This window comes from Nycticebus coucang, chromosome 5 (genome assembly GCF_027406575.1).
Source record: "Nycticebus coucang isolate mNycCou1 chromosome 5, mNycCou1.pri, whole genome shotgun sequence".
Taxonomy (NCBI): Eukaryota; Metazoa; Chordata; class Mammalia; order Primates; family Lorisidae; genus Nycticebus; species Nycticebus coucang.
The window spans coordinates 75,165,135-75,190,414 of NC_069784.1; the positions used below are offsets into that span (position 1 = coordinate 75,165,135).

The window sequence follows — 25,280 nt, forward strand, 5'->3', positions numbered from 1 at the left end:
CCATTCAGGTGCATGTCAGGCAGCTGCTTTCCCCTGTATGTCCTGTTTGGGCCATGCTGAAATACCAGAGTTACCAAACAAGTCACAGCTTCCTTCTCATCTTTGTACATTCTCTTTCCTCTGCCTGAAGTTCCCTTCTGCCAGTCATTCAAACCATATGTGCAAAGCATTGTATCAGATCTGGATAAATTCAATGAAACTATTTGAAATACATTTGCTGAATTTATACTTCTAGTTTATAGTTTGGGGAAGTGGGTAAGAATCAAAGAACTGCTCCCACTGGTGCCACAACAGACCTTCTCAGAGCCCTGAGCAGCTACGCTGTCAATATCTCACAGCCCTCTCTCCTAGCTCAGCTCTCCCTTTATCTTTGCTCCTTCCTCTCACTAAGAGACAATCTGTGCTTTTATCCTATAACACAAGAATTGACTTAGAAGGCCTGGGTGGGATCCTGGTCCCAGGGCTTCTGAATTAACTACCTTGGACCCTGAAATTCACCTTTATATGGCAAATTTAGCTACTTCACAGAATTTTAACTATAACATGTTATACAGGCATTATGGTTACTATTACTATGAGGCATTCAACAAGCTGTCTGAACTTGTTCTATGCAAGTTAAGCTACTAATCTTATTACAATGAAATCTGAGATACCCACCAATTTGGAAGGGAGATATCTAAGCTGTTTAAATTTAAGTCTATACTTTTTTCTTAAAAAGGAAGCTGATTATAACCACACGCAGCAGTTTTCAGTGGGAGACAGAAATGCCTAGCCCTATTCCTGCTCCCAGAGGATATTTGGAAGGAGGTACGATGAGGTTTTGGTGTTACTTGGTTGTGGAATGCTTCTGGCATTTGATACATGGGAGCCAGGGATGCAAACATACCACAGAAAAGACACACCGAAAACAAGACGTCAATCTAGATAAGAAATGTACATGCAGGTAAAAGGCATTCTGTACCTGCCTAAACCAAAAATTCAGTTAGAAGAACACAGCACAGAGTTAGTAGAGAAGAACAAACGACACTTAGAGAAACTGCAGACCACTTAGGGGAATAAGCCTTCCTCTCACAATATTAGCAATACTCTTATTTTTCATAGCAAATCATCTTTAGCATAACTGATATAAAGTTAAGCACGTATTGCCCATACTTACATTGTAAATATGAATTAAATTTACATATGAATTAAAGTATATAGTTTTATATGGTTTATGAATTTGGTTACTGTTAACTAATGATATATATTTTTTTGTCATATATTAATGACAACATATATTAATAGTTTATCCAGAAACAAAAGCAGAAGTTAATTAACATAATTTCATCTAGTTTTGCCAAAACCAAGATATACAACAGATTACATATGCCTTACCAATATTTCTATCCCTCTGATATCTAGTAAAATAAACATTAATATCTAGACATTTAAAAATGTACAATATTGCTACTAAATATTTTTAGCTTACCTCATATGGTAGTTGATCAAAATACCCATTATTTGGCCCTTCCCTGAGGATAGCACTGATAAACTTTTTGTTAAGATTGTCCATTCTACCACCATCCTTTTTTTCATAAACATCGTCTTCTAGATCATTCATGTCAATAAGTGAAGTCTTGAGAGAAAGCACTGGTTTGTCCTTCGTTCCATGTAGCACAACTGCATCTAATTCAGTGTAATAATCCAGAAGAGAACTATTTACTTCCAGTCGTATAAGATTTGTGGGAAAATTTATCTGTTTAATACATGGTTTAAACTGGCGAGCCTGGGAAGCATTCACCTTCGCAGGTCTCTCTGACCAAAGAATCTCCCATCTGCCAAAAAAAAGAAATTTCACTATAATATAGTTTAGAACAAAATCTACTGGTACCTTAAGGTTGTGGCCCCATGCCTAATATGTCACAGTGTAAAACAAAGTTATCATATAAGGTGAATAGAATCAAACGTAAGTCATGTTTCTAGGAAATTAAGAATGTACAACTAAATGCCACAGATCTTATTACTTAAATTATCTTTACAAGTCCAAAAACAGTCCTTTTTTTCAGATTTCACAGTGAGCAGAATAAAAAATGGAACATGCAGTTAGATACTTGGATGTATCTGAAGTACAACATTCAGCTTTAATAAGAATGGAAAGAACAAAGCTCACAGGATAACGCTCCCCTGTGTGCACCTCTGAAACCAGCTGCAGAACCTAAGGTGATAGCATCTGCCTTACAAATGTCTCCTTCTCCAGCTTTTCCATTTCTATTACCGGCCCCATATAAACTCAAAACTTTTGCGTTACCTTTGATTTTCTCTTCCTTTTATCAAGTCACTTAGTTCTGTCAAATTTTTCAGGAAACTGTTTCTTGCATGTGCCCTTTTCCTGGATTTCTATTTCGTCGTCTTTCAGTTATCCTTGTATCCCCAGTACCCGGCACGTGTAACAGGTGAGTCATGTGCTCTCCTACCCCTCCACATGAACTCCCACTTCCTCCTCAGGTCAATCACTACTTTCGATACGAAAAACTTATTTCCACCTCTGTGTCTCTGCTCATAGTGTCTTCCTTCAAAGAAATACCCAACCTACTATTATCTGCCCATCTATTCTTCAAGGCCTAACTCATACTCCATCTCCATATAAATCTTCTTATAAAACTATTCACCAAAATTACTTAAAGATTCTTCATAACATAGTATCATCAGATACTTAATATTTTCATATTTGCCATTTATTTCTCTAATATCTCCTAACATAGTACAGAAAATTAGAAACAAACATAAAAATATTTTAATAAATACTTTTCCTCTATTCTTAATTATTTACTTTGGCTAGCAGAATTTTTTTAAGAAAAGATTTTATATCAAATAATATTTTAGGTCGCTCAATATACTACACATTGCTTTCAAAAAAAAGCTTACGCCAATAGTATGTAAGAATAACCACCAAAAGCATTATCTGTTTTTTAAAATAACTCTAATTTCACAGTGAGACATATCTCCTTATGATGTGATTTATAATTCATTGATTACTAATAACACTTAAAATGTTTTTATATATTTGTTAATTATATGAGAATTTTTTCTTATCAATAAATTGCTGATTTATTTTCTTGGCCCAATGATCTACTCATATCTAAGTAAATTGATTAACTATGGCAAACCATATAGGAAACTGAAACAGACAAAAGGATGTGACACCCAAAGAAGAAATCTAAGCCAAAACTATAAAAGTAATCAACACATAGATATTCTCAAGGTCTTAAGCCTAAAAAAGGCCAAGAAGGGCAGGTAGTCCCAATCTTGGAAGAAAAGAGATGGAAAGTATGGTAATTTCTACCTTCAGGAATAAAAGCATAAGGTAGCAGCTCAATGGGGAATGGAGTAAACACATCCTCACAGTAATCAGGGATAACCGAACAGGGCACCATTATAAGAACTGTTATGGTTCCTCGGATCCTTATAATTACACTGTATTTGTTATTTTTGCTGATACTTTCCTGAAAATTAGAAATAAAACTCATCAAGTATAAAGAGCCCGTGAGTATTTGTATTCAGAGGCAACAAGAACGCAGGAATGAAGAACTGTCACATAGTATGACCAATCTTGGGAGGCAGGGGAAGAGTTCCAAGGAATAACAGCAGATGATGGCAGGTTTAAATAGAAAGAAAAGTAGGTTGAGTATCTTCTTCCTCTGATAAGGCAGAAAAACAAACTTGCAACATGGACACAAAAAGTGTCCCTGAAGATTAACTAAAAAAATCTTAAGGGTTCCAACAGCAGAAGTGATTTGAATACACTAATGTAAATCTACACAGTAAACTAGAGCAAGTCACATAGCTACTGGGGAATAAATGACAACGTTGAAGGGGAAATGTATGCCTGGTTTGAATGGTTTATTTCCAGAAATCATGGAGTAAACTGTGGACTGTGTGAGAAAAGTCAAAGTTTGGTTTTACCAATCCTTTCATTGCTATTACAAACTGACATTAGACAATGTTGGAGAAATGTCTCATGTCCAAGACCCCTCAGGACCCTGGGAAATAACCACCTACGCTGGTTCACAGCACATGTGAACCAAACCAGCTCCTGTGAGGCGTAAAAGAAACACTGAAAATGTAATATAGAAATAACCTCCACCAGGTACTTTGCAGTAAATAAATATACAGACAATACATACTCTTCATGCATAATTTGAAATAAATTATAATGTAAATTAAATTATAAAATTACAAATATAAGCTTAAAGAAAGGCATTGATTAGAGCATATTCTACTCAATAATACATTCATCTACTGAAGTCCCCTCTACCTTGCAGAATATGCAAAACAGGCAAGGTTAACAAGATACTTTAAACGGACTTTCTAACATTTCTAGTAAGTTTTAAACATGTAAAGATTAATGTTATTTTAGCAGTTTTGCGTGTTACTTCCATATAGCATGAACATTACACATGTAGTTACACATATAGCAGAAGCTGTACAAATTACAAACCTAAGGCGGAACAAGATCACAAATTTAAAAATAAATCAAAATATAAACATTTCCCAAGTATATCATTCGTTTATATTTTATTTTACTGATAACGTAAAAAGTATAAAGTAAAAATGATAAAAAGACAGAAAAATTATTTTGTAGACCTATGGCCACTTAAATTAAATTAACAATAACTATGAGACAAACAGATGATTTTGTGCTATTTGCACTAAAGCAAATTTTTATTTAAAATTTCCCAATAGAACTAGAATGTATCATGCTAAAGTTAGAAAGAGAAAGATGTCTGTTTTATCCAACAACAACAAAAAAGACCATCAATTTGTTTTTATTCTGGAAAATTAAAGCCAGAATTTTAAAAACTAGTCAGTGAAAATGAGAATGCAAAGACAAAAACACACTTGTGTACACACACGTACACGCACACACACTTTGCTGGAGCTAGCCTAACTCTTCATTGTCTAGATTCAGGGCAGTGTTGATAGGATTAAACTCCTTTAACTTGCAGTCCTGTACATTTATATGGTTATTATTATATTATTCCCACACATTTTATTTATGTACTGGAGAAATCTAAAAAACTCAAATGTACCATTCGCCTGTGGCTCAGTGAGTAGGGTGTCGGCCCCATATACCGAGGGTAGCGGGTTCAAACCCAGCCTCGGCCGGCCATCTGCAACCAAAAAATAGCCGGGCGTTGTGGCAAGCCCTTGTAGTCCCAGCTCCTCGGGAGGCTGAGACAAGAGAATCGCGTAAGCCCAAAAGCTGGAGGTTACTGTGAGCAGTGTGATGTCATGGCACTCTACTGAGGGTGGTAAAGTGAGACTCTGTCTCTACAAAAAAAAAAAAAAAAATAGCCTTTAAATCTAGAGTGTCCTATGTGCAAAATTCAGCCTGGAACCCCTTTCAGGCTGCACATCAGGCTACACCCACAGCACTCAATTCTGGGATGGGAACCAACAGCGTTCTCTCTTCAAGTCCATTTACTGTTCTTTCTGTTGATGGTATCAAATGACCACTAGGTGTCCAGTGCTCAAGAAACAATAAACAAACCACTCTCCCAATGACTGCTGACCTGCTGTTAAACCACTGAGAAACTCTCTCCAAGGCAACCAGGAAGCAGCAGGTAGGCAAGACAGGAAGAGAGGTGTTTCACTAATGGAAACCAGAGAGGGCAACTTTTCTAACCTATATTCAGGTCTGAAGCCAGGCACAGAAGTGCAAAAAAAGTTTTCCTGCGACCAAAATTTGTCCTAGTTAGTAAGCATATCTAGCAACCATCAAAGAAAGTGCTCTTGCCAAAACCTTGTTCAAGTTCACTAGCTGAAAGTGAAGGGATGGTTTAGGAAAACAAATAGGAATAAAAGAAACAAGCATTCCTTCCAGCCCATCTCTAATTAGAAACTAACAAACTGGCATTCTGCTTTAACAAATAAAATTAACCAGTACAGTCTGGTCAATTCTGACTTAAATGACAAAATCACGTTCTGTGGCCCACAAAGTCAAGAGCACCAGACCATGACAAATTGTGAAATTGTTGCTTAAGCCAACTCCCTTTGGTAGCAAATTCTGTGACAGCCTTTCTTTCTCCTTGCTTTCTTAACTTCAATATAATACTGAAGTTAAGACCTGTGAGACAGGAGACCTGTAAGACCAGGGAGAAAGACAATCCACACCAACTAAATTTCATTCCAAAATAACTTTATTCCAATCAGCTTTTTAAATATGATCTCAGTTTCTCAATTTGTCATCTTTTCCTTCTTTCTTTCCTTCTCTCTTTTCCAGATAGTAACCCTGAGCTAGCCTATTTATGACTCTTACACAAGTATCCATTAAGATCTTATCCTTAAGACCAGGATACTCTATGCTACCTTTTTTCTTTTCCTCTTACTAAGACACTAGGCAAGAAGACAAAAGAGTTTAAGATCTAGTAGAACTACTTATAACTTCTCAGCTTCATTTGCTGACCAGAAAAACACAATCAGATGCAATAGAAAAAGACCGCTTTTGAATTTTGAATATTCTAGAAATATAAGAAGTCCATTTCCGCAAACAAGTTTCTGAGCTATTCCAACAGACTCTTATTTGCTAATTCCTAAAGTTTGCACAAATCCATGCACTCAATTAAAATAGCAGGCATAGTAGCCTGGTGTTTTCCAAACAATAGCACATGATAAGAGTTTTCCATGACTAAATGTGAAAGGGAATGTATATTGGCATACATAAAAACATATGCACAGATGTGTTCTTATAAAATGGCCAACTATTAGTTAAAATTCTCATCATGCTAATTTCTTGCTATAAACTGAGGTTTCTTTTATGAAATAATGGTGATAAATGACGTTAGTCTTTCATTTGTCTTTTTAATTATGCTTATGTAGCAAAATAAATAGTCTGACAACTCTACATGTATAAAAAGGTTGTTAATTTTTATAATCATTATTACTATGTTGACTAGGTTACTGTGCTGACCCCTCCTAGATCCCCTGTCAGATGGGGTTGCTTCACTCCTGAGGGCTTATACCTGCATTTTTCTTCACAGAATTACCCTTGGGTCTCATCATCCAGAGAGTGGTATGTGCCTGTTAGATTTTCAGACCCCTTCCCACCACTCCAGCCACAGCAAACACTGACTACTGCAGGAGTCTAAGAGCCCAGCTCCCCTGCAGCTTTGCCTCCCAGCAAACAGGGGCTTCACATGAAACTGCATCCTTGCCTGACTTCTTCCCCTTCCCTATCAGGCTTCCCCCACTCCCATACCAGCTTCTCCTGGAGCACTTCCATAATAAAAATGCACCTCCATTGCATACCAACAGTTGTCTAAAGAAAACTGTTTAGAAACTAGTTTGAGAAACTAGATCTAAGATATCTACAAAATCCCAAAGTCTAGAAATTACTATTTAAGATCTCTACACTCCTGTACTTTTCTTCTTCAAACACCATGATCTTACCTCATGATCTCACCTCCCAATGTGTGGTTCTCTCCCCTACCTTTCCTATCCACATGGAAGCCTCCCTCAACCCACAGGTCTCAGCTGTCACTTCCTCAGGGAAGTCTTTCTGAGCCCCAAGGATTAGATTCTCCCCTCTGCCAATATATATTCCCTATGACCTCCTAGTCCTCGTCTAGGTTGGCCTGTAAGCTCAAAGAGTAAGAGCCAGCTCTGCCTAGTTTGTGAACTGCCAGAGAGGTGTTCAGTGACTGTTTCTGACTGCCTAAAGAAATTCACCAAAATGAATCTGGGAAGAAGAATATAGGTATATCTTTATTATATACCTATACTCTTTTATTATTATTATAAAGAATATTATAGGTATTCTTTTCATGTTTTTTCCTTTGTTTTTGTATTTTCTAACATTTTTTTCTTACAACAAACATCTATTGACCTCATAACCAGTAAACTTAGGTCTTTCCTTTTTTTTAATTTTCAGATTAATATGAGGGTATAAATGTTTAGGTACATTGTTTTCATTGCTAAGGTAAAGTTCAAGTTGTAGCTGAGCCCTTCACACAGGGGGTTCACTGAATATCCTTACATTGTGAATATTAGGTGAGAACCTGTAAAAAGGCCTTTTCTTTTTTATTTTTATTTTAGAGACAGAGTCTCACTTTATTGCCCTCAGTACAGTGCCGTGGTGTCACAGCTCACAGCAACCTTCTGGTCTTAGGTGATTCTCTTGCCTCAGCCTCCTGAGTAGCTGGGAATACAGGCGCCCGCCACAACACCTTGTTATTTTTTTGTTGCAGTTTGCCCGGGGCCAGGTTCAAACCTGCCACCCTCAGTATATGGGGCCAGCGCCCTACCCACTGAGCCACAGGCACCACCCAAAAGGCCTTTTCTTATACTGCACTGATACATTGGTCAGATTCTTTTTCTCTTACAAGTTAATGGCATTTTCTGTAGAATAAAACTAAAAATCAATAAAACAAATTAGAAATATATATAAGGTTTTAACTTTAATCCAAATCATACATTATAATTCTAAGAAGCCCAAGATTATGATTTATACTCAAACTCTGTTATGCAGCTGTTAAGCTTTAGATTGGAGAAGAGACATCACATGTTTCATGGATTTCATCCCCAAATCTGCAAGGCTTTTTTGAAAGAAGTAGATAACTTTGTAGGAAAGAGACAAAGAATGACGGAGTTCTAATGAAACAATTCTCACATAAGAAAAGATCCTCCTCAAAGTACTACTTTTTTTCTTCTCAGGAAAAAAAAAAAAATTCATATACTAAAGAATCCTGGTTTTCTGGATTTAAAAAAATAACTCAGTAACATTGTTCACAGTGAATTATCAATGTACTTCTGAAACTACCTTGGACAAATAAATCATTATAACAGCAATCTCCAAGTTGACTTGTCCCTGTATTTCTGTACCGATAAGCTGTGGAGGTGTCACTCCAGAGGAGAAGGGACAGAGACATGAAGGAAGCAGTGTGTGCAAGGTGACAGTAGGTCCTTGGTCCTCTGGCAGCTGGGGTCCTATTGACCCACAGATGCCCGAGTTGTGCTCCCAGCTATACTGAGCTCCCTGGGCAGGGATTTTTGTCTATTCTGTCCACGGTTCACTGCCACTCCTCAAATACCTACACAATGCCTAGCACACAGCAGAAATTAAACTATTTAATAAAGGGTGATTTAAGCAAGTGACATAAAGATCTGAAAACTGATAAGGTCAACAAGTAATAGAAAAATGAACAAATAATATGAATAGTTAGTTCAGGAAAAGAAGTATCAATGGCTCTTACACATATGAAAAGATGGATATTCAACTTCAGATATAAAAGAATTTTAACAAAGACTTTTAACTTTTAACAAAGTTAACATGAAATAACAATTTTAACCACTTAAAATGCAAAAACATTGAAAAATTCACTAACATACTCTGTGGATGAGGCTTTGGCAAAACATACATAGACACACACTGCTAGTGGGACTAGTAGCAGGCATAGTCTCTTTTGAGGGATATTTGGTACTACATATCAAAATTACAAGTGTTAAAAAATTAAAATTAAATGTAATTAAATTGTTAAATTGTAAAAAATGTTAAAAATCATCAAATTATTGCCCTGACTGAGCAACTCTTCTGGGAAATTTATCAGCATATACACTTGCACGCATGGGAGTTGACTTATGAGGGCGTTTTTCCCTACACTGATATTTACAGCTGCAAAAGACTGGAAGCAACTAAGTGCCCATCAGTGGGGACTAGATAATGGGGGTCACATACACTATGCATGACTTCCGACTATAGAGAAGAATGAGGAAGCTCTCTTGACACTTGTATGAAAAAACTCAATATATACTGCTAAGTGAAATAAGATATAGATAAAGAACAATTTGATTAGTATGCTGACTTTTGTGGAGGAAGAAAATTAAAATATATTTGTATTTTAGAATTTTTATTTAGAATTAAAATATATTTGTATATTAGAATTTGTATTTAGAAAGAAACTCTGGGCGGCTCCTGTGGCTCAGTCCGTAGGGTGCCGGCCCCATGTACTGAGGGTGGCGGGTTCAAACCCGGCCCCGGCCAAACTGCAACCAAAAGATAGCCGGGCGTTGTGGCGGGCGCCTGTAGTCCCAGCTACTCGGGAGGCTGAGGTAAGAGAATTGCTTAAGCCCAGGAGTTGGAGGTTGCTGTGAGTTGTGTGATGCCACGGCACTCTACCAAGGGCCATAAAGTAAGACTCTGTCTCTACAAAAAAAAAAAAAAAAAGAAAGAAAGAAACTCTGGAAAGATAAAAGGAAGTTGAATTTTTATTTAGAATTAAAATATATTTGTATTTTAGAATTTGTATTTATAAAGAAACTCTGGAAAGATAAAAGGAAGTTGACAGAAGTGGCTTTGCTATAGGAGGGATGTGTTCTAGGCACGGGAGAACCAGGTATGTGCTAGACTGTATTCTGTACTTTTTAGATAATATTTTTAAAAATAAGAGGTTGAATGACAAAAATGAGAGGAGATGCTATGCAAATTAAAGAAGTAAACAGGCTTGCAGCCAGAATGCATGAATTACTCAAAGCAATATTTATTTTTAAATGAATATGCTTTTACAAAAACAACCAACATCAAACCTAATACCCTCAGGACCCTCAGGTTCTCCTTGGGTGTATCACTCCACAGGCCTATTTTGAGTTGTTCAAAGTATTTAAAAGCATAATGCCTGCCTGAAAATATTTCAAAAGTCATATTTCCTACTAACTTCTCAGAACAGACCATGTCCTTATTTGTTGAATCTGTGCCTTTTGTTTTAGGTAAAATCTGTGACATGAAAATATCACCATCCATGAATATTACAGTGTGTGGTGTTAAAGGTATAAAGCATGCAGTAGATCTTCATACATGTTATCTCCTTTCCCCATCAGGAAACCAAGGAAATTTTTCAAAATCTAATTCATTTAAATTATTTAAGAGAAGGCTTTCAATAAATAAAGACCTCCAAAATTAAAACCACCAAAACCTTTCAGCCATATTAACTTTAAGTCTTTAAAAAGTGCGTCTTACCTTACTTCAGCTGTTGGGCTTGGGGAATAGGGATTAGCTGAACAAGCCAGAATTCTAATGACTGCTCCAGGATGATAGGTCTCTAGGACATGAACAGCTGTAGGATACACCTGTTGTTCAAAAGTAAGTTCCACATAGTCCTGGCTCTGAAAATTAGGTGGCGTCCTCTTGAATGGCAAAGAAGCACTAGGACACTGATCCCACCACATCCCATAAGTTCGAAACACAGCCGTCTGAGTAAAGTCACCAGAACTTGGGAATACATTTGGTACACCTGCCAAATTCCACATGGTATACGACATACTATTTTCACTTCCATAATGGGAACTGAAATCCACTACTTCTTTGGCATACTGGACCACCTCTGCATTGAGAGGGCAAGTCCGGCTGTTTGATTCTATAGTTCTATGGTTGTTCATCATCTCTCCTCTTGTAGCTGTCCTGGCTCGGCGCCGAAGGCACATATAATAAAACATAGTCAAAATTGTTAACATGGGAAAGACTGGTGACATCTAGATGTGAATTATGAAGCTTCAAAAGGTCAGGTGTCCTCAGTAAGATGCATGAACTCTTTGAAGGATGTTCTAAAAAAATGAATGGCTAGGGAAAGTAAAATAATTCAAATAAGCAGAAAAATGCATTGATAAGGTAACAAACAAGCTTTATCCCCAAGGTAATTTCCCAAAATGAAACTCTGAATAAACAAGCTTTAAACTATAAATGTTAATGTCCAGTACAAATAATATATTAATGCATTTTAAGAAACCTAAATATTGTAATGTACATGTTATGTTACATGGAAAGCAACAATGATATTATAAGGCAATGGATGATGAATGATCCAAAAAGCCTTATTTTACACAAAAATTAAAACCATCACTTGAGAAATACCAACTCTTTCAATTTTAAGCTTAAAAATTATTTAAAATATATGGTGAACCACTAAAATACTGCTGTAAATTCATAAGAATCTTAGGCATTGCCATAATTTCATACTGTAACAAATGATTTCCTATTGTTAATTATTACTCTTTTCTAACATGCTAAGCACAGCTATCATATTATTGGGAATATAGTCCATTGGTGCTGACAGTCAATAATACATACCAACTAAATTAACTGCCTTACACATCACAAACAGCCAGAAAAGTGTTTAATTTATAACTCTTAGCATTATTTGTTAGGGCAATTCACAGTCACTGGGTGCTTTGTTGCTGGGTACTCTTAGAAATCACTCACCCCAGATAGCATGGTCATAGGATAAACATGGGAAATGCAAAAGTTGGCATTCGTCCATGTAGCCTGAAATTGGCATGCTGACTTCAGATACAAGTACTGAAATGTGACATCCTTTGACCTGTAAGATAAAGAGTTTTGGAAAATATTTTTATGTCTACCTTAGGAAGTCAAATACCCTAAAAAGATTATTATAAACAGCCAATTATTAGACACAGAACTTTCAAATCAAACAAGCTACATTTTTCTGAATTTTGTGGACAATTCTAAATAATATATTTCTAAAATGTTATGAGAGGATATAATAAAAATGTAATAATGAACCCTATCTGTATTGAGATGGCAAATAGTTTGAAACATATTTCAAACTATGTTTGCATATATATTTTACTGAGGCCAAAGAGTACTTTTAAAATTTTATCTAGTTTGTAATCTTTAACAATCAAAAGGACCCCAAGAGGCCTGACCTCTCACAGTGGCCACCTTGTTTCCCAGTTAGCTCTACTCATTTACAACACAGGCCTGGCCCTGTCCTGAGTAGATGACATTTTATTGACACGAACAAGGAACTCAAATGCACTTACTTTTGTACCTGTAAAGTTTTAAGTGTAACTTCTCCTAAGCAAAAGGGGAATGTGCCAACTTTTCTTTAGTAGCTAGCCTTCCAAAAGTCTCTCCCACTCATAAACCTCCCATGGCTTTTTCTTACCTACAAAATACAGTATCCATTCCTCAGTTTGGTGTTTTGAGGCTCTAGTGCTAGAGCAAAGGCAGACAAATTCCAGCCACCCTTCATGTTTTACTCTGTCTCCCTTCCTATATGTAATTTCTTTTCCAACTTCTTAATTCCACACCAGCAGGTTTACTCTCTGGCACCTACTGGTGCTGCATTTTTATTAGATCTGTACCTTAGCTCCACTAGAGTCTATGTTAGAAGTTTTTGAGGAGGGAATCTCCACTAGAGTCTATGTTAGAAGCTTCTTTGAGGAGGGAATAGCCAAAGATCTTTGTTTCTCAAAGTACTCAGCACATACTAAGCACAAAATATTTGACAAGCTGCTTAGTGAACAAAAATACTATAAAAGTCTAAAATAATTTTAAATTATAAACCAGCATCCCTCTGCCTCTCAATCTCAGCCAGATTCAAACACACTAAAATATAACCAGTGTAACAATAAAAAGCTGAGCCCAAAGCAAGCACGGAGAATCCACAGCTGTAAGAAACAAAAAGGAAAGTCAAAGCTCACGTGACTCATGGAACCAGTGACAGGCCATCATGGTGACAAGAGGACTTTCAACCACCCATGCAGATAGGTTATTCCAAGGGTCACATATGGGAGGACCTTCATAAAGCCAAAACTTAGAAAAGATCACTCTATCCATGCAACCAGGACTATAAAAAACTTAGTTCACTGATCGGGAAGCCTGAGTAGGCCTGACATCAATCAACTGAGCCAAAGTGCGGAAAGTCATCAGAACAGCACCCTATTAGGTATGCATCACTCACAGAATGTGAGCCGAAATTCACACATTGTCATGGCTTAGAATTCCACCCCATTTCCAAGCCAAAAAATGAAAAAAGAAAAAGAAGTTCTGAACTGGTAAAACCTAAGGACCAGTAGCAGCCAACGTAAACCTCTTTTCAGAGATGCTTCTAAAACACAGAACAGACCACACCTTCGTTAAGGATGCACCAGAGTAAAAAACTACAGACCATAATAGAAAACAAATCATGATGAGAGGCAGTCATTATACTCATCAAATGGAGGAATCTGCACCACAAGAACTACAAGAACTGATGGGCAGAGGGAGGGTAACTGGTGGAATTACACCTATAGTGCATCTTACAAGGGTACAGGTGGAATTACACCTACAGTGCATCTTACAAGGGTACATGTGAAACTTAGTAAATGTAGAATATAAATGTCTTAACACAATAACTAGGAAAATGCCAGGAAGGCTATGTTAACCAATGTGATGAAAATACGTCAAATGGTATATAAAACCAGTGTATGGTGCCCCATGATCGCATTAATGTATACAGCTATGATTTAATAAAAAAATAAAAAGAACTACAAGAACTAAAAAAATAGAATAATCTATTATTCTATTTGCTGAAGAAGGACAAAAACATTTATTACAATAAATAAGGTATTTCTGCAGCACATGTTCCCAAGATGCACCATGAATCAAGGAACCAGGCTCAGCTCAGGACTCATAACACCAAATACAGAAGCACAGGTCATGCTATAAATGTGGAAAAAACAACTTATCTAATTTATAATTTCTTTATTCAAACATTTTGCCCACCACAAATATAAATCCATACAATAAAAAAAATTTTACAACCGCACAAATCTCAAATCTTTAAAGCAAAAATCTGAAATGGTACAGATCTTTCTACTATCATATGTACTTTATTTCAAAATAGGCCCACAAGTAAACAGGGAAAAGTCACTTTTCAAAGAGTGACTCTTTCTTGATCCTTCTTTCTAAAAATAAAAAGAATTAAAATGAAATTATACTGTAAAAATAAAATCTAGGAAATAAAGAAAACTGTGTATGTTTTATTCCTGGAAATATTCAAGGAAGAACTGAAAACCACTTGCCAAGGCGGTCAGATGAACAAACTGTACGATCTTTCAACATCACTTCTCACTCCACAGTCTATTAACTGCTTCAACTAAGCTCTTCCCTTTTTCTTTATAAAGCAGTATTTATCAGAAAATAAAAGTGCTTTAGAACCAAAGAAACATCTGAAAAATTAGATACGATTCATGTAAATTTTCATAATCATTCTTGGTGAAAAGATTGAGACAAATCGTGAAAGTCAAACTGTTTGACATATATCAAACCACCAACCTGCTCACTGTTTCTCAGCTAGCTTTTACCACTGTAGATTATAAAACAATATCAAAAGCAGCACGATGATATGTGCAATACCATTTTTAAGCTGTGTTAAAGTTAAATAAAACTTTACACCGCGGCAACATATGTAAAGGTAAGTTATAAACTGTAAATATGTGTGTTACATGTTCAAATTTCTTCAGGACAGAAATGCAAAATGAATGCTCTGTTGTTTTCCTTCTATGTATAAAAATAATATTGAGTTAATATTTTGTGGAATCAAGCTAAAAATCACAAAAGAAATTTTTGAAAGAAGGCAATCAGAGTGCAGTACACTGAAAAAGCAAATACATATTTTTTCTTTTTCCAGAAGTGCTTTTCTGAAAACATTAGTATGGGAGAGGAAGGAAAAGCAGAGAGAGGGAAGGAGGGAGGGGGGAGGGGCGTTGGTGTGTGCCACACCTTCTGGGGGCAAGACATGATTGCAAGAGGGACTTTACCTAACAAATGCAATCAGTGTAACCTGGCTTATTGTACCCTCAATAAATCCCCAACAATAGAAAAAGAAAAGAAAAGAAAAAAAAGAACCTGCGGAGATAAGCAAGGTATGGAAATAAAAAAAAAGGTACAAACCCATTGCTAATGCCCTTCACTGATTCTAAATTCCTTTCCAATCTACTAAGATGACACACAATAGTGTTTTAGGGGTGGGGAAGAACATATGGAGAAGACAAGATAGGTCCCTTTACATTTCCCTGGGGAATGAAGCTGGAAAACAGAATGGAGTCACTGTCTCGGGACCCATGTGGGTAGTGACAACCAATCCAGAAGTCCAAGTTGGCCACGTACTGTCTGGACTTTTGCCGAGGCAACTTGTGATAACCAATGAATATCCCCCTGGGCAATGAAGCAAGTGTAAAAGATACAGTAACTATTTTATGAGGAGAATGGGATTCAAAGACAAAATGATTTTTGCCTACCTGGTATAAATAAATAAATATTAGTCAAGAACACTAAATTTGTCCAAAAGGGTGAATATAAAATGTACCTTTTGGTAGAGATTTTCTTTTCTAGTTCATTCAAAAACTAATTTTAAAGACTCTCACGAGGTGTAAAAATGATATTTTCCATTTAATAAGAGATCAGAATTAGAAAGAGGATAAGCTTCGTTTTATTTGTTGCTTAATTGAATCACTTATCAACAATGATTATGAGGCAAGAAATTCTCTGTAACGCACTGAACATTTACACTAGCACAATCAAGGAATACAAAACAACAGCCATTTTAACTTGTATCTTGAAACTTTATACTCCCTGGGAAACAACTTGCTTTATAATGAATGATTTTATTATAATACAACTTATTTTCAACCACATCTTCCATATTATAAAATGCTTAACAAAGTTAAATAATACAATTACACATAACAACGGAAAAGAGAAATTAAGAGGTATAGACAAGGGAGAACATATGTTTCCTACAGAGACTTGAAGTGAGATGGGGAATCGATGAAGCGGAGAGAAGCAGGATGGCAGGAGCTGCCAAGAAGTTGGGTTGTGCTCCAGCAGAGGGAAAAGAAGGAAGGAAAGGACTTTTCATGGAACAACAAAAGGAGCAATCAGAATGCTAGGTTCACAGTGTGATGAAAGAACCTGGAACACAAGTTTAAAACTCAAAAGAAAAATCTCAACTTGAATTACCATGAAAAAACAGGGGAAAAGATAAAAATGACAGGCTTATACAGAAGACAAGTCATAACACAATACTTACTGGTAAAAGAGCCCACAGAGATGTGTCACGAAGTGACAGGAAAAAAGTTTAGATAGCTTTGCAGCATAAAACAAAAATGGAGCAGAATGAACAACGTGGTAATCAATGAAGAAAAAAGGCCAAACTTTAAAGATTTATCATTTCTGAATCCTGCTGAAACTGATCAAGAGACACTGTTTTGAGGAATGGTCTTTCACGGTTGAATCTAGAATTCAAATAGGTGAATAAAGGAAAATACCAATCGAGAAGCGTGAGTATTCTATCTGAATGTGGTGTAGCATCTGAAATTCCTGCCAGCTCTTTTTCTTGGCTGCCCCCTCTAGACTTCCAAACCAAAATGTGGTCTTACCTGCCGCCTGCTCTCTGGCAGTTCTCCTCCGTCTTCTTCCTCCTCTTTCTTCTCATGTACAGAGAGGCACTTCTAAAGAAAGGCTTTAGATAACACTAAACATAAGAACATATCCACCTACTTCTTTCTGCCGCTGCCTTACCCCAGCCCTTCCACTTCTACACCCACCACCATTGATTTAGACCCACCAGAACCTCTTCGGGGCCCATAATAGCAATTGTGCTGTCATGTCTCAGCATCTTGAAGTCTTTGACTGAGTTGCCCTGAAATGCCCTCTCTCATCCTCTGCTTGGCACCTTCTTACTCATCCTTCAATGTCAGATTCAGACTTTATCCACTTCAACCTACCTTTCCTTTGCTCCTACATGTTATATATTTCCTATTACTTGCGTGCTAAGATATTTCTCTTCCCCAATAGATTATGTACTCCTGAAGTTCAGAGAGTATCTGAGTTATATCTATACCCTTATGGCCTAGTGCATGCCAACATTTGCTCAATAAACATTTGTTGTTTTATAGAGATTGGCAGCGTATATGACATAAGAGAATTAAAATAAACAAAGAAATGAAACCAGTGTCTCTTCCAGATAAGGCGCATGTAAACCAAAAAATGAAGCAAAAAATGTTCCATATCTTGATACAGAGAAAAGGAAGGGGGAAGTAGATAATAAAAACTAAAACACAATAGGTAAGATTCAAATGTATCAACTTCTTTGAAGCCATCCACGAAGGAATAGTATCCATATTGAAATTTTACTTTTCAAAGAGAATGGAAAAAAGTGTTAACTTCTGTTAGTACAAAAGCAGCCCCTGAATATATAAAAGAGACTTGACTCTGGTCACAAAGAAACTCTGATTGAAATTAAAGAAAGATTCATGAAAGACATGATTGGAGAGGTAGAAGAAAGCCATTTTCTCAAATACAATGATTTTTTTTTTAACACTCCAAATCTATGTTAAGACTGAAGGTTGATTATGGAGAAGTGGAAAAACTACAGATAAAAAAGAAGGTATCTTTTCCCCTTGGATAAGAGAAGTTATCTATCATCTAAGTTATCTTAGGTTATCCCTTTTCTTAAAGAGATAAGCTAAGAGCTAATAAAAAAGAGGCCGAGAGAGGATAATATAAGACCAAGGGTGAAAGGTTAATGTCATTCTGGTACTGAACACGCTATGGAGGAATATTAGCAGAAGCATCCCTTTTTCTTCGTCATAATTACTGAGCTTCTAATTGCAATATATGTTTAAAACTAACATAAAATACAACAGCATCTGTATGGAGAATACTATGGATATGCCTCTTTCTTCCTCTAAGTAAATTTCTTCTCCAGTTAAGATATTTCTATTATGGTATTTTGTAATCAGTAAGGTCTTAGTGTAGAACAAACAGATAAAGTTCTTAAGTGAACCAAGTAGATCAACAGGGAGAATACAGACTTCCATCCAGGTTCAGAGGTCCTTGAAAATCCAGAGAGATAAAGCAAATGGAGAAAGCAGGGAAATTAGCCAGGAAGAGAAAAAACTTAAAGGCAGAGGGAAAAGTCTTTAAAACCAGAGATAAAAGTACCTCTCTTTTTTTCAGAATCAAGGTATCCCTCAAAAATGCAAGAAGTGACACAAAGTCTAGAACACAGGAGACTCTTCAAAAACGTCTGCTGAGTTAATGAACAAATGGCAGACATTAAGCAGGATGTACCTAAGAAGTCAGACTAGGAATGAATTTATCAGAAAAACAGTGATAAAATTTAAGACCAATTTAAGCTAGAGATTGGTAGTGGCTAGTTCCACAGAATGTGCAGAAGAGTCTTCTCCTCTTTTCCAGACTGTCTTTTACAACCATTTCTGAAATATTTCATAATCAATCTCCAGCAAGAAAAACAGTAGGAAGAATCAGAGTAATCAAAATATACACAAAAGCAGAGCTGTAGATGAGTGAATACAATGGATCTGGGAAACTTCCTACTATCTCATAATGTGAAAGAAAGCCGAGTTTCTAACTACACGGGTATGACAATACAAAGCATGTTAGGTACACATGCCACTCTGCTGTATTACCTGTATTTACCTTTTTCCTTATTAAGAACAAACCATACGAATGAGAAGAACTGTAAATTTAGGATAACCTGAATAGCAGATACACAAAGTAACTAAAATACTAGAGATATCTGGTTGAGAATCATTTTAATGGACTTACTGAAGAAAGAAAAAAATTATTACTTTTAACTATTAAAACCATATACATAAAGCTATAAACCTTTCTACATTAACACAGAGAACATTTTACCTAAGAAAAATATAGTAGATTTACAGTTACCCTGGCTAACAAAAATCCAGGTAGAGTATCAGAGGTCTGTCAATAGCTAGCTATTATAGCTAAAAGAGTAATTAACTAAAAAGGTATAATATTGTTGAAATAACTTTGGGGTATAATTTGCATTCCAAAAAATACTTCATTTTAAGTAAACCATTTGATGAGTTTTGACAAAGATGAGCACCAATATGCCCACCACCAAAATCAAGATAGAGAACATTTCCATTAGCCCAAATGGTTCCCTGCTGCCCCTTTCCAGTCAATCACCCACTCGCATCCTGTATCAGGCCAAAAAAAGTAATGGTTGTCACTATAATCAGATTGCCCTTTACTCCAGAGTTACATGTAAGTGAAACAATATTATATGGACAGTTAACCCTTGAACAACATGGGTTTAAAGGTTCAGTTATATGTGGACTTTCTTCTGCCTCTGCCACCTCCGAGACAGAAGACCAACCCCCCCAACCCCCAAATCCTCTTTGGCCTACTCCACATGAAGACAATGAGACAATGATGAGAACCATTATGAAGACCCACTTCCACTTAATAAATACTAAATATATTTCCCTTATGATTTTTCTTAGGCTTACTTTATTGTAAGATAACATACAAAATGTTAGTCAACTATAATCTACATGGCTTTCAGTCAGCAGTAGGCTTAACAACTAATAGTTAAGTTTTTGAGGAGTGGAAAGTTATAGTGGATTTTTAACCACATGGGAGGTGGGGGGGGGAGGTTGGTACTCCAACCTTCATGTTGTTCAAGGATCAATTAATAACTTTTTGGAGCCCAGCTTATTTTGTTCGGCATATCTCTGAGATTAACCCAAGTTGTTAGGTGTACCAGTAGTGCATTCCCTTTTATTCTCAACTGTATTCCATTGTATGGTTGACCCCCGAACATGGTGGGAAAGGGCACTGATCCCAACAACTTGAGCAGCTGAAAAATCCAAGTATAACTTTTGACTCCCCAAAAATGTAACTACTAGTAGCCATTGACGGGAAGCCTTACTGATAACACGAACAGTCAATTAATACAGTTTGTATGCTGTATGTATTAAATAATGTATTCTTAAGAGGGTGGCAGAGGTAGAAGATAGAAGAAGTAGGAGAGGCAGGCACACTTCCTACTAAAGCTGTTTATATAAAGTACCAATCCTTTCACCATTTTCTCTCATTCCAGTGCTGTTATCACGGAAGGGTCTATGTTATAAAACAATGGTCCCCAACATTTTTGGCACCAGGGACTGATATCACGAAGACAGTTTTTCCAAGGAGGGAGGGGAGCTGGCATCTGACAGAGGCAGAGCTCCAGCAGTGATGCGAGTGATGGAAAGCAGCTGTAAGTACAGATGAAGCTTTGCTTGCTCACCTCCTGCTGTGTGGGCTGGTTCCTTAAAAGGCCATGGACCAATACCAGTCTGTGGCCTGGGTGTTGGCAACTGCAGTTATAAAAGAAGTCAAAAGCAGACTTGAATAATCAAAACCATTTTGCAAGACTGATGTCAACTTGTTTTCTGGCACTGCTTCTTCTACGGCTGTTTTTCAGACTGGCACTAGTGCAGACGCTCATGTCCATTAAGCTGCCTTCTGTTAAATCCTCTGGTGCATTGTCTTTTGCTCTTGAATTTCCCTAAGACTTGTATCTAGAAACCCTTTACTCCTCCAACTTTGGTGGCATGCCCACAATCTCTTTCATGATTTCCTCACTTGATTCTGCTATAAATCCTCTGCAGTCATGTACAACATCCAGACAGTTTTCTCTAGCAGGACTTTATTGGTTCAGAGTTAATGGTTTTCACAGCTTTTTCTATAACAACCATCTTCAATGGTACAATCCTTCTATGTTTACATGTTCTCATTATCAGGGTTCTTATCCGTTCTATACAGTACCATGTGTAACAAGCCCTACAGTCCTTATGATGCCCTAACCTAGACAATAAAAGAGACAATGTTTGGGGGCAAGTAGAACACTTTGATGCTTTCAGTGTTAAATTCATGAAGTTCTGGGTGACCAGGGGCATTATCCAATATCAAAAGAACTTTATAAAGACACTCCCTTACTAGCAAGGTACTTCCTCACTTCAGAGTCAACACATCAATGAAAGCAATCTAGAAGAAGCATTCTCATTGTGGAGGCCTGCTTGTTGTACAACCAAAAGTCTGGCAGGTGGTGTTTTTCTTTTCCCTTCAGGCCTCAGGGGTTAGCAGCTTTACAAATAACGGCAGTCCAGATCATAAACCAACTGCATTTGTACAGAACAGGAGAGTCAGCCCATCCCTTTCTGCCTTAAATCCTGGTGCTCATTTCTCTTCCCTACTCACTAAAGCCCTCCTTTGTGGCATTTTTTTCCTGGGTAGGGTACTTCCAAATGCATTAAAAACTTGTTTGGGCCAACATCCTCTCCCCTCAATATTCCTTTTTTTTTTTTTTTTAAGAGATAGGCTCTCTCTCTCTCTCTCTGTTGTCCAAGCTAAAGTATAGTGGTACAATCTTGAAACTCCTGGCCTCAAGCAATCCCCCCTCCTCAGCTCAGCTTCCCAAGGTGTTAGGATTATAGGCAGAAGCCACCACCCTAGCCTTCGATGATTTTCTTAATGGTATCTGGAAATTTGTCTGCTGTCTCTTAGTTGGCAGAAGCTGCTTCTCCTGATAACTTGACTGTTTTAAGACAAACTTTTCTAAAATTATCAAACCATCCTTTGCTGGCATTAAATTTTCCAGCTTTAGATCTGTCACTTTTGCTTTGTTATACAATGACTTCACTTTTTCTTGAATCATGTTAGTCTATAGATAGGCCTTTCTCAGAGCAGTCCTGCACTCACACAACAGCAGATAAAAAAAGAAAAAGGTTATTTCAGAAAAAGTACAGAAAGTACCTCCTGGCGTAGCTGCAGCAATGGCATCACAATTTTCCTTTTCTTTTTTTCCAGAGGCCTTTACACTGGATTCACTTATCTTTAAATGGCAGGCAACCACAGCTTCAGACCACAATCTATGGTACATATCAAACAATTCAACTTTTTCTTGTAATGTCGTGACTTTTCTTTGCTTCTTGGGAACACTTTTAGCATCACTATAACAACCATCTTCAATGGTGCAATCCTTCTATGTTTTCATGTTCTCATTACCAGGGTTCCTATGGGTTCTATGTTATTCAAGGTTTATGGTAATGCTCTAAACACAATGAAAAATGTTGAGAGTACTCCAAGAGATCACTTTTCACTGCAACATGCAATTTACTGAGAAGACAACCTGTTCATGGAGAGATGATTAAGCATCACACAGTGTTTTCATGGCTTTTTGTTTTTTTACTGTATACCCCGAGATCAGAGACTACACAGTGTTTTAAGCAGCACCTACCACATTTGGCCTCATTGCAACAGAAACGGGGGTTACTACAAAATTATTATAATACTGTATGTACTTTAGCTAATTTTATGCAGTTATAATACTTCATTTTTACAATTGTTTACATTTCTCTTGACTGCAAATAGCTTCATATATTTTGTTTGTAAATAAGGTTTGATAAATTTTAACTTTTTATAATAGATGCATATATGTTTTATGGTGGTAAATGATAAAACAGACTAATACCCACATATATTTTATGCATTCATGACACACCTTTATAAAATATTTTTCAGTATCTCTAGGCTATGTAATTTGTCTATAAATTTATCCAAAGAGTTGCAAATCTCCAAAAACTAAAAATCTGCATATAAATGGACCTGCACAGTTCAAACCTGTGTTGTTTCAGGGTCAACTATATGGATACATCTATTCACTGGTGGTTTACACTGGGTTGTTTCTAGTACCAAACTACCTCCAAACTGGCTGTAAAATAAGAGCATTCCAGGTGCTCCACATCCTCACCAATAGTTAATATTGTCAGTCTTTATCCACGCTGGAGGGTAGGTAGTAACATAGCCTTAATTTCCATTTCTCAACTGATTAATGACATAGAACGTCACTTTATGGGCTTATTTGTCATTTCTGTCTTCTTCAGTGCAGTGTCTATTTTGCTCATCTTTCAACTCAGGATTTTTTGTTTTCATGTTGAGTTCTTCGAGTTCTTTATACATTCTAGATACAAGCTCACATAAAAGTCTTGCAAACATTTTCTTCTGGTCTATGCTTGACTTTTTATTTACTTGGTAGCATCTTTTAAAGATATTAAGTCCAGTTTACTTTATGGCATATTTGTATATGTCTTGGCAAACATTTTGCTGAAAAGCAGTATGAAGCACAGTTTCAAAAGGGTTAAACTCTGGGAAGGACAGTATTTAGTATCTTAGATCTGGGACAAAAACTATAGATGAATCGCATTTTAAGATGACACCAAATTAGATGCTACATAGAATTCTAGTGGGAATGCAAAACGGTAGCCACTTTGAAAAACAGTTTAACGGCTTAAGGTTCTATATACCATTACTAAACCATCAGAAGTATCATTCTTAGGTATTTACCCAAGAGTAGTGAAAATTTATATTCAAACAAAAACCTATACACAAATGTTTATGGCAGACTTTTTCATAATTCCAATCTGGAAACAACTATGTAGTCTTTAACAGGTGAACGAATAGTGGTACATCTATACAGTAAATTACTACTCAGCACAAAAAGGAATCCAGGTCATAATACAGATTAATTTTAAAATGCATTTTGTTAAGTGACAGAAGCCTGATACAAAGGCTAAATATTGTATGATTTCATTTATACAATATCCTAGAAAAGGCAAAATTATAGCAAGGCAAACAGATCAGCTTTGGAGTTAAGGGAGGTAGCAAAGGTTGACTATGAGATTACTAAGAATAAAATGTCTGATTTCCTTAAGTACTAAGTTTGAGAGTTAATATCTCTGACATATCACTTTGAGATTACATATTTTTATTACAAAGGTACATCTTTACTCTTTCAAACATGTTTTGGCTTGTGATTATCTTTCAAATTTTCTTAGAGCAATTTTTGTGAAACCATGGAAGTCAAAAATTCACATTATTTTCAAATATGAGTTCCATCATGGAACCAATGCAATGTAGACTGCTCAAATATCAGTGAAGATTCAGGAATGATACTACTAATGAATGAACAATATGTCAATGGTTTAAGAAGTTCTGTTCTGATTATTTTAATCTCGAAAATGAGCCACCTGGGTAACCTGAGACCAAGGTACATACTGATGAGTTGAAAGCTGTAGTAGAAGTGGATCTCCGCCTATGTGTGAATTAACAGCAAGGTTCAACATTACTATTCCAACAGCACTGGGCCATTTGAAACAAATAAGCAAGGTAATGAAGCTAGACAGATGGGCTCCACATAAACTATACGTGTCTGAAGAGAAACTGTCTTGAAGCTTACCTTTCTTTGCTGTCACATGAGGCAAACTACTTCTACACTGTATTGTTATATGTGATGAAAAGTGGATTTTTTTTGAGAATCACAAACATTCCTGGCAATGCTCAGATGAAGTGCTAAAACACAGTCCAGAACCAAATATTCATTAAAGAAAGCTAATAGAGTCTGTTGGGTGATGTAACACTAGCATAATCCACCACAGCTTCATGAAATCTGGTCAGTTGATTAGGACAGATGTCTACTGCAACCAACTGGATGAAATGATGAGCATACTTAAGAATAACCAATCAAGATTGGTCAATAGTGACAGGCCAGTCCTCTTGCAAGACAACGCTTGACCACATGTGGCACAAACAATACTGTTCAAACTACTGGAGCTGAACTTGGGAACCCTCTTGTCATCTACCTTACTCACCA

The 25,280-nt window shown here is 36.6% G+C and overlaps 1 protein-coding gene across 2 annotated transcripts in view; it reads right to left on the bottom strand.

The window, feature by feature from the left end:
• Positions 1-25,280, bottom strand: part of FBXL4 (F-box and leucine rich repeat protein 4) — a 90,114-nt gene that overhangs the window by 50,681 nt on the left and 14,153 nt on the right. Inside the window, exons 2-4 of one of the 2 annotated variants that reach the window (XM_053591987.1) lie at positions 12,230-12,347; positions 10,991-11,574; positions 1,469-1,814 (exon numbers count right to left, since the gene is read on the bottom strand). In XM_053591987.1, coding sequence (XP_053447962.1) covers positions 1,469-1,814; positions 10,991-11,502 — 858 coding nt within the window. In that variant the 5' untranslated portion in view covers positions 11,503-11,574; positions 12,230-12,347. Of the gene's footprint in view, positions 1-1,468; positions 1,815-10,990; positions 11,591-12,229; positions 12,348-25,280 lie in introns of both variants that reach the window. The other variant, XM_053591986.1, reaches the window with a different exon arrangement.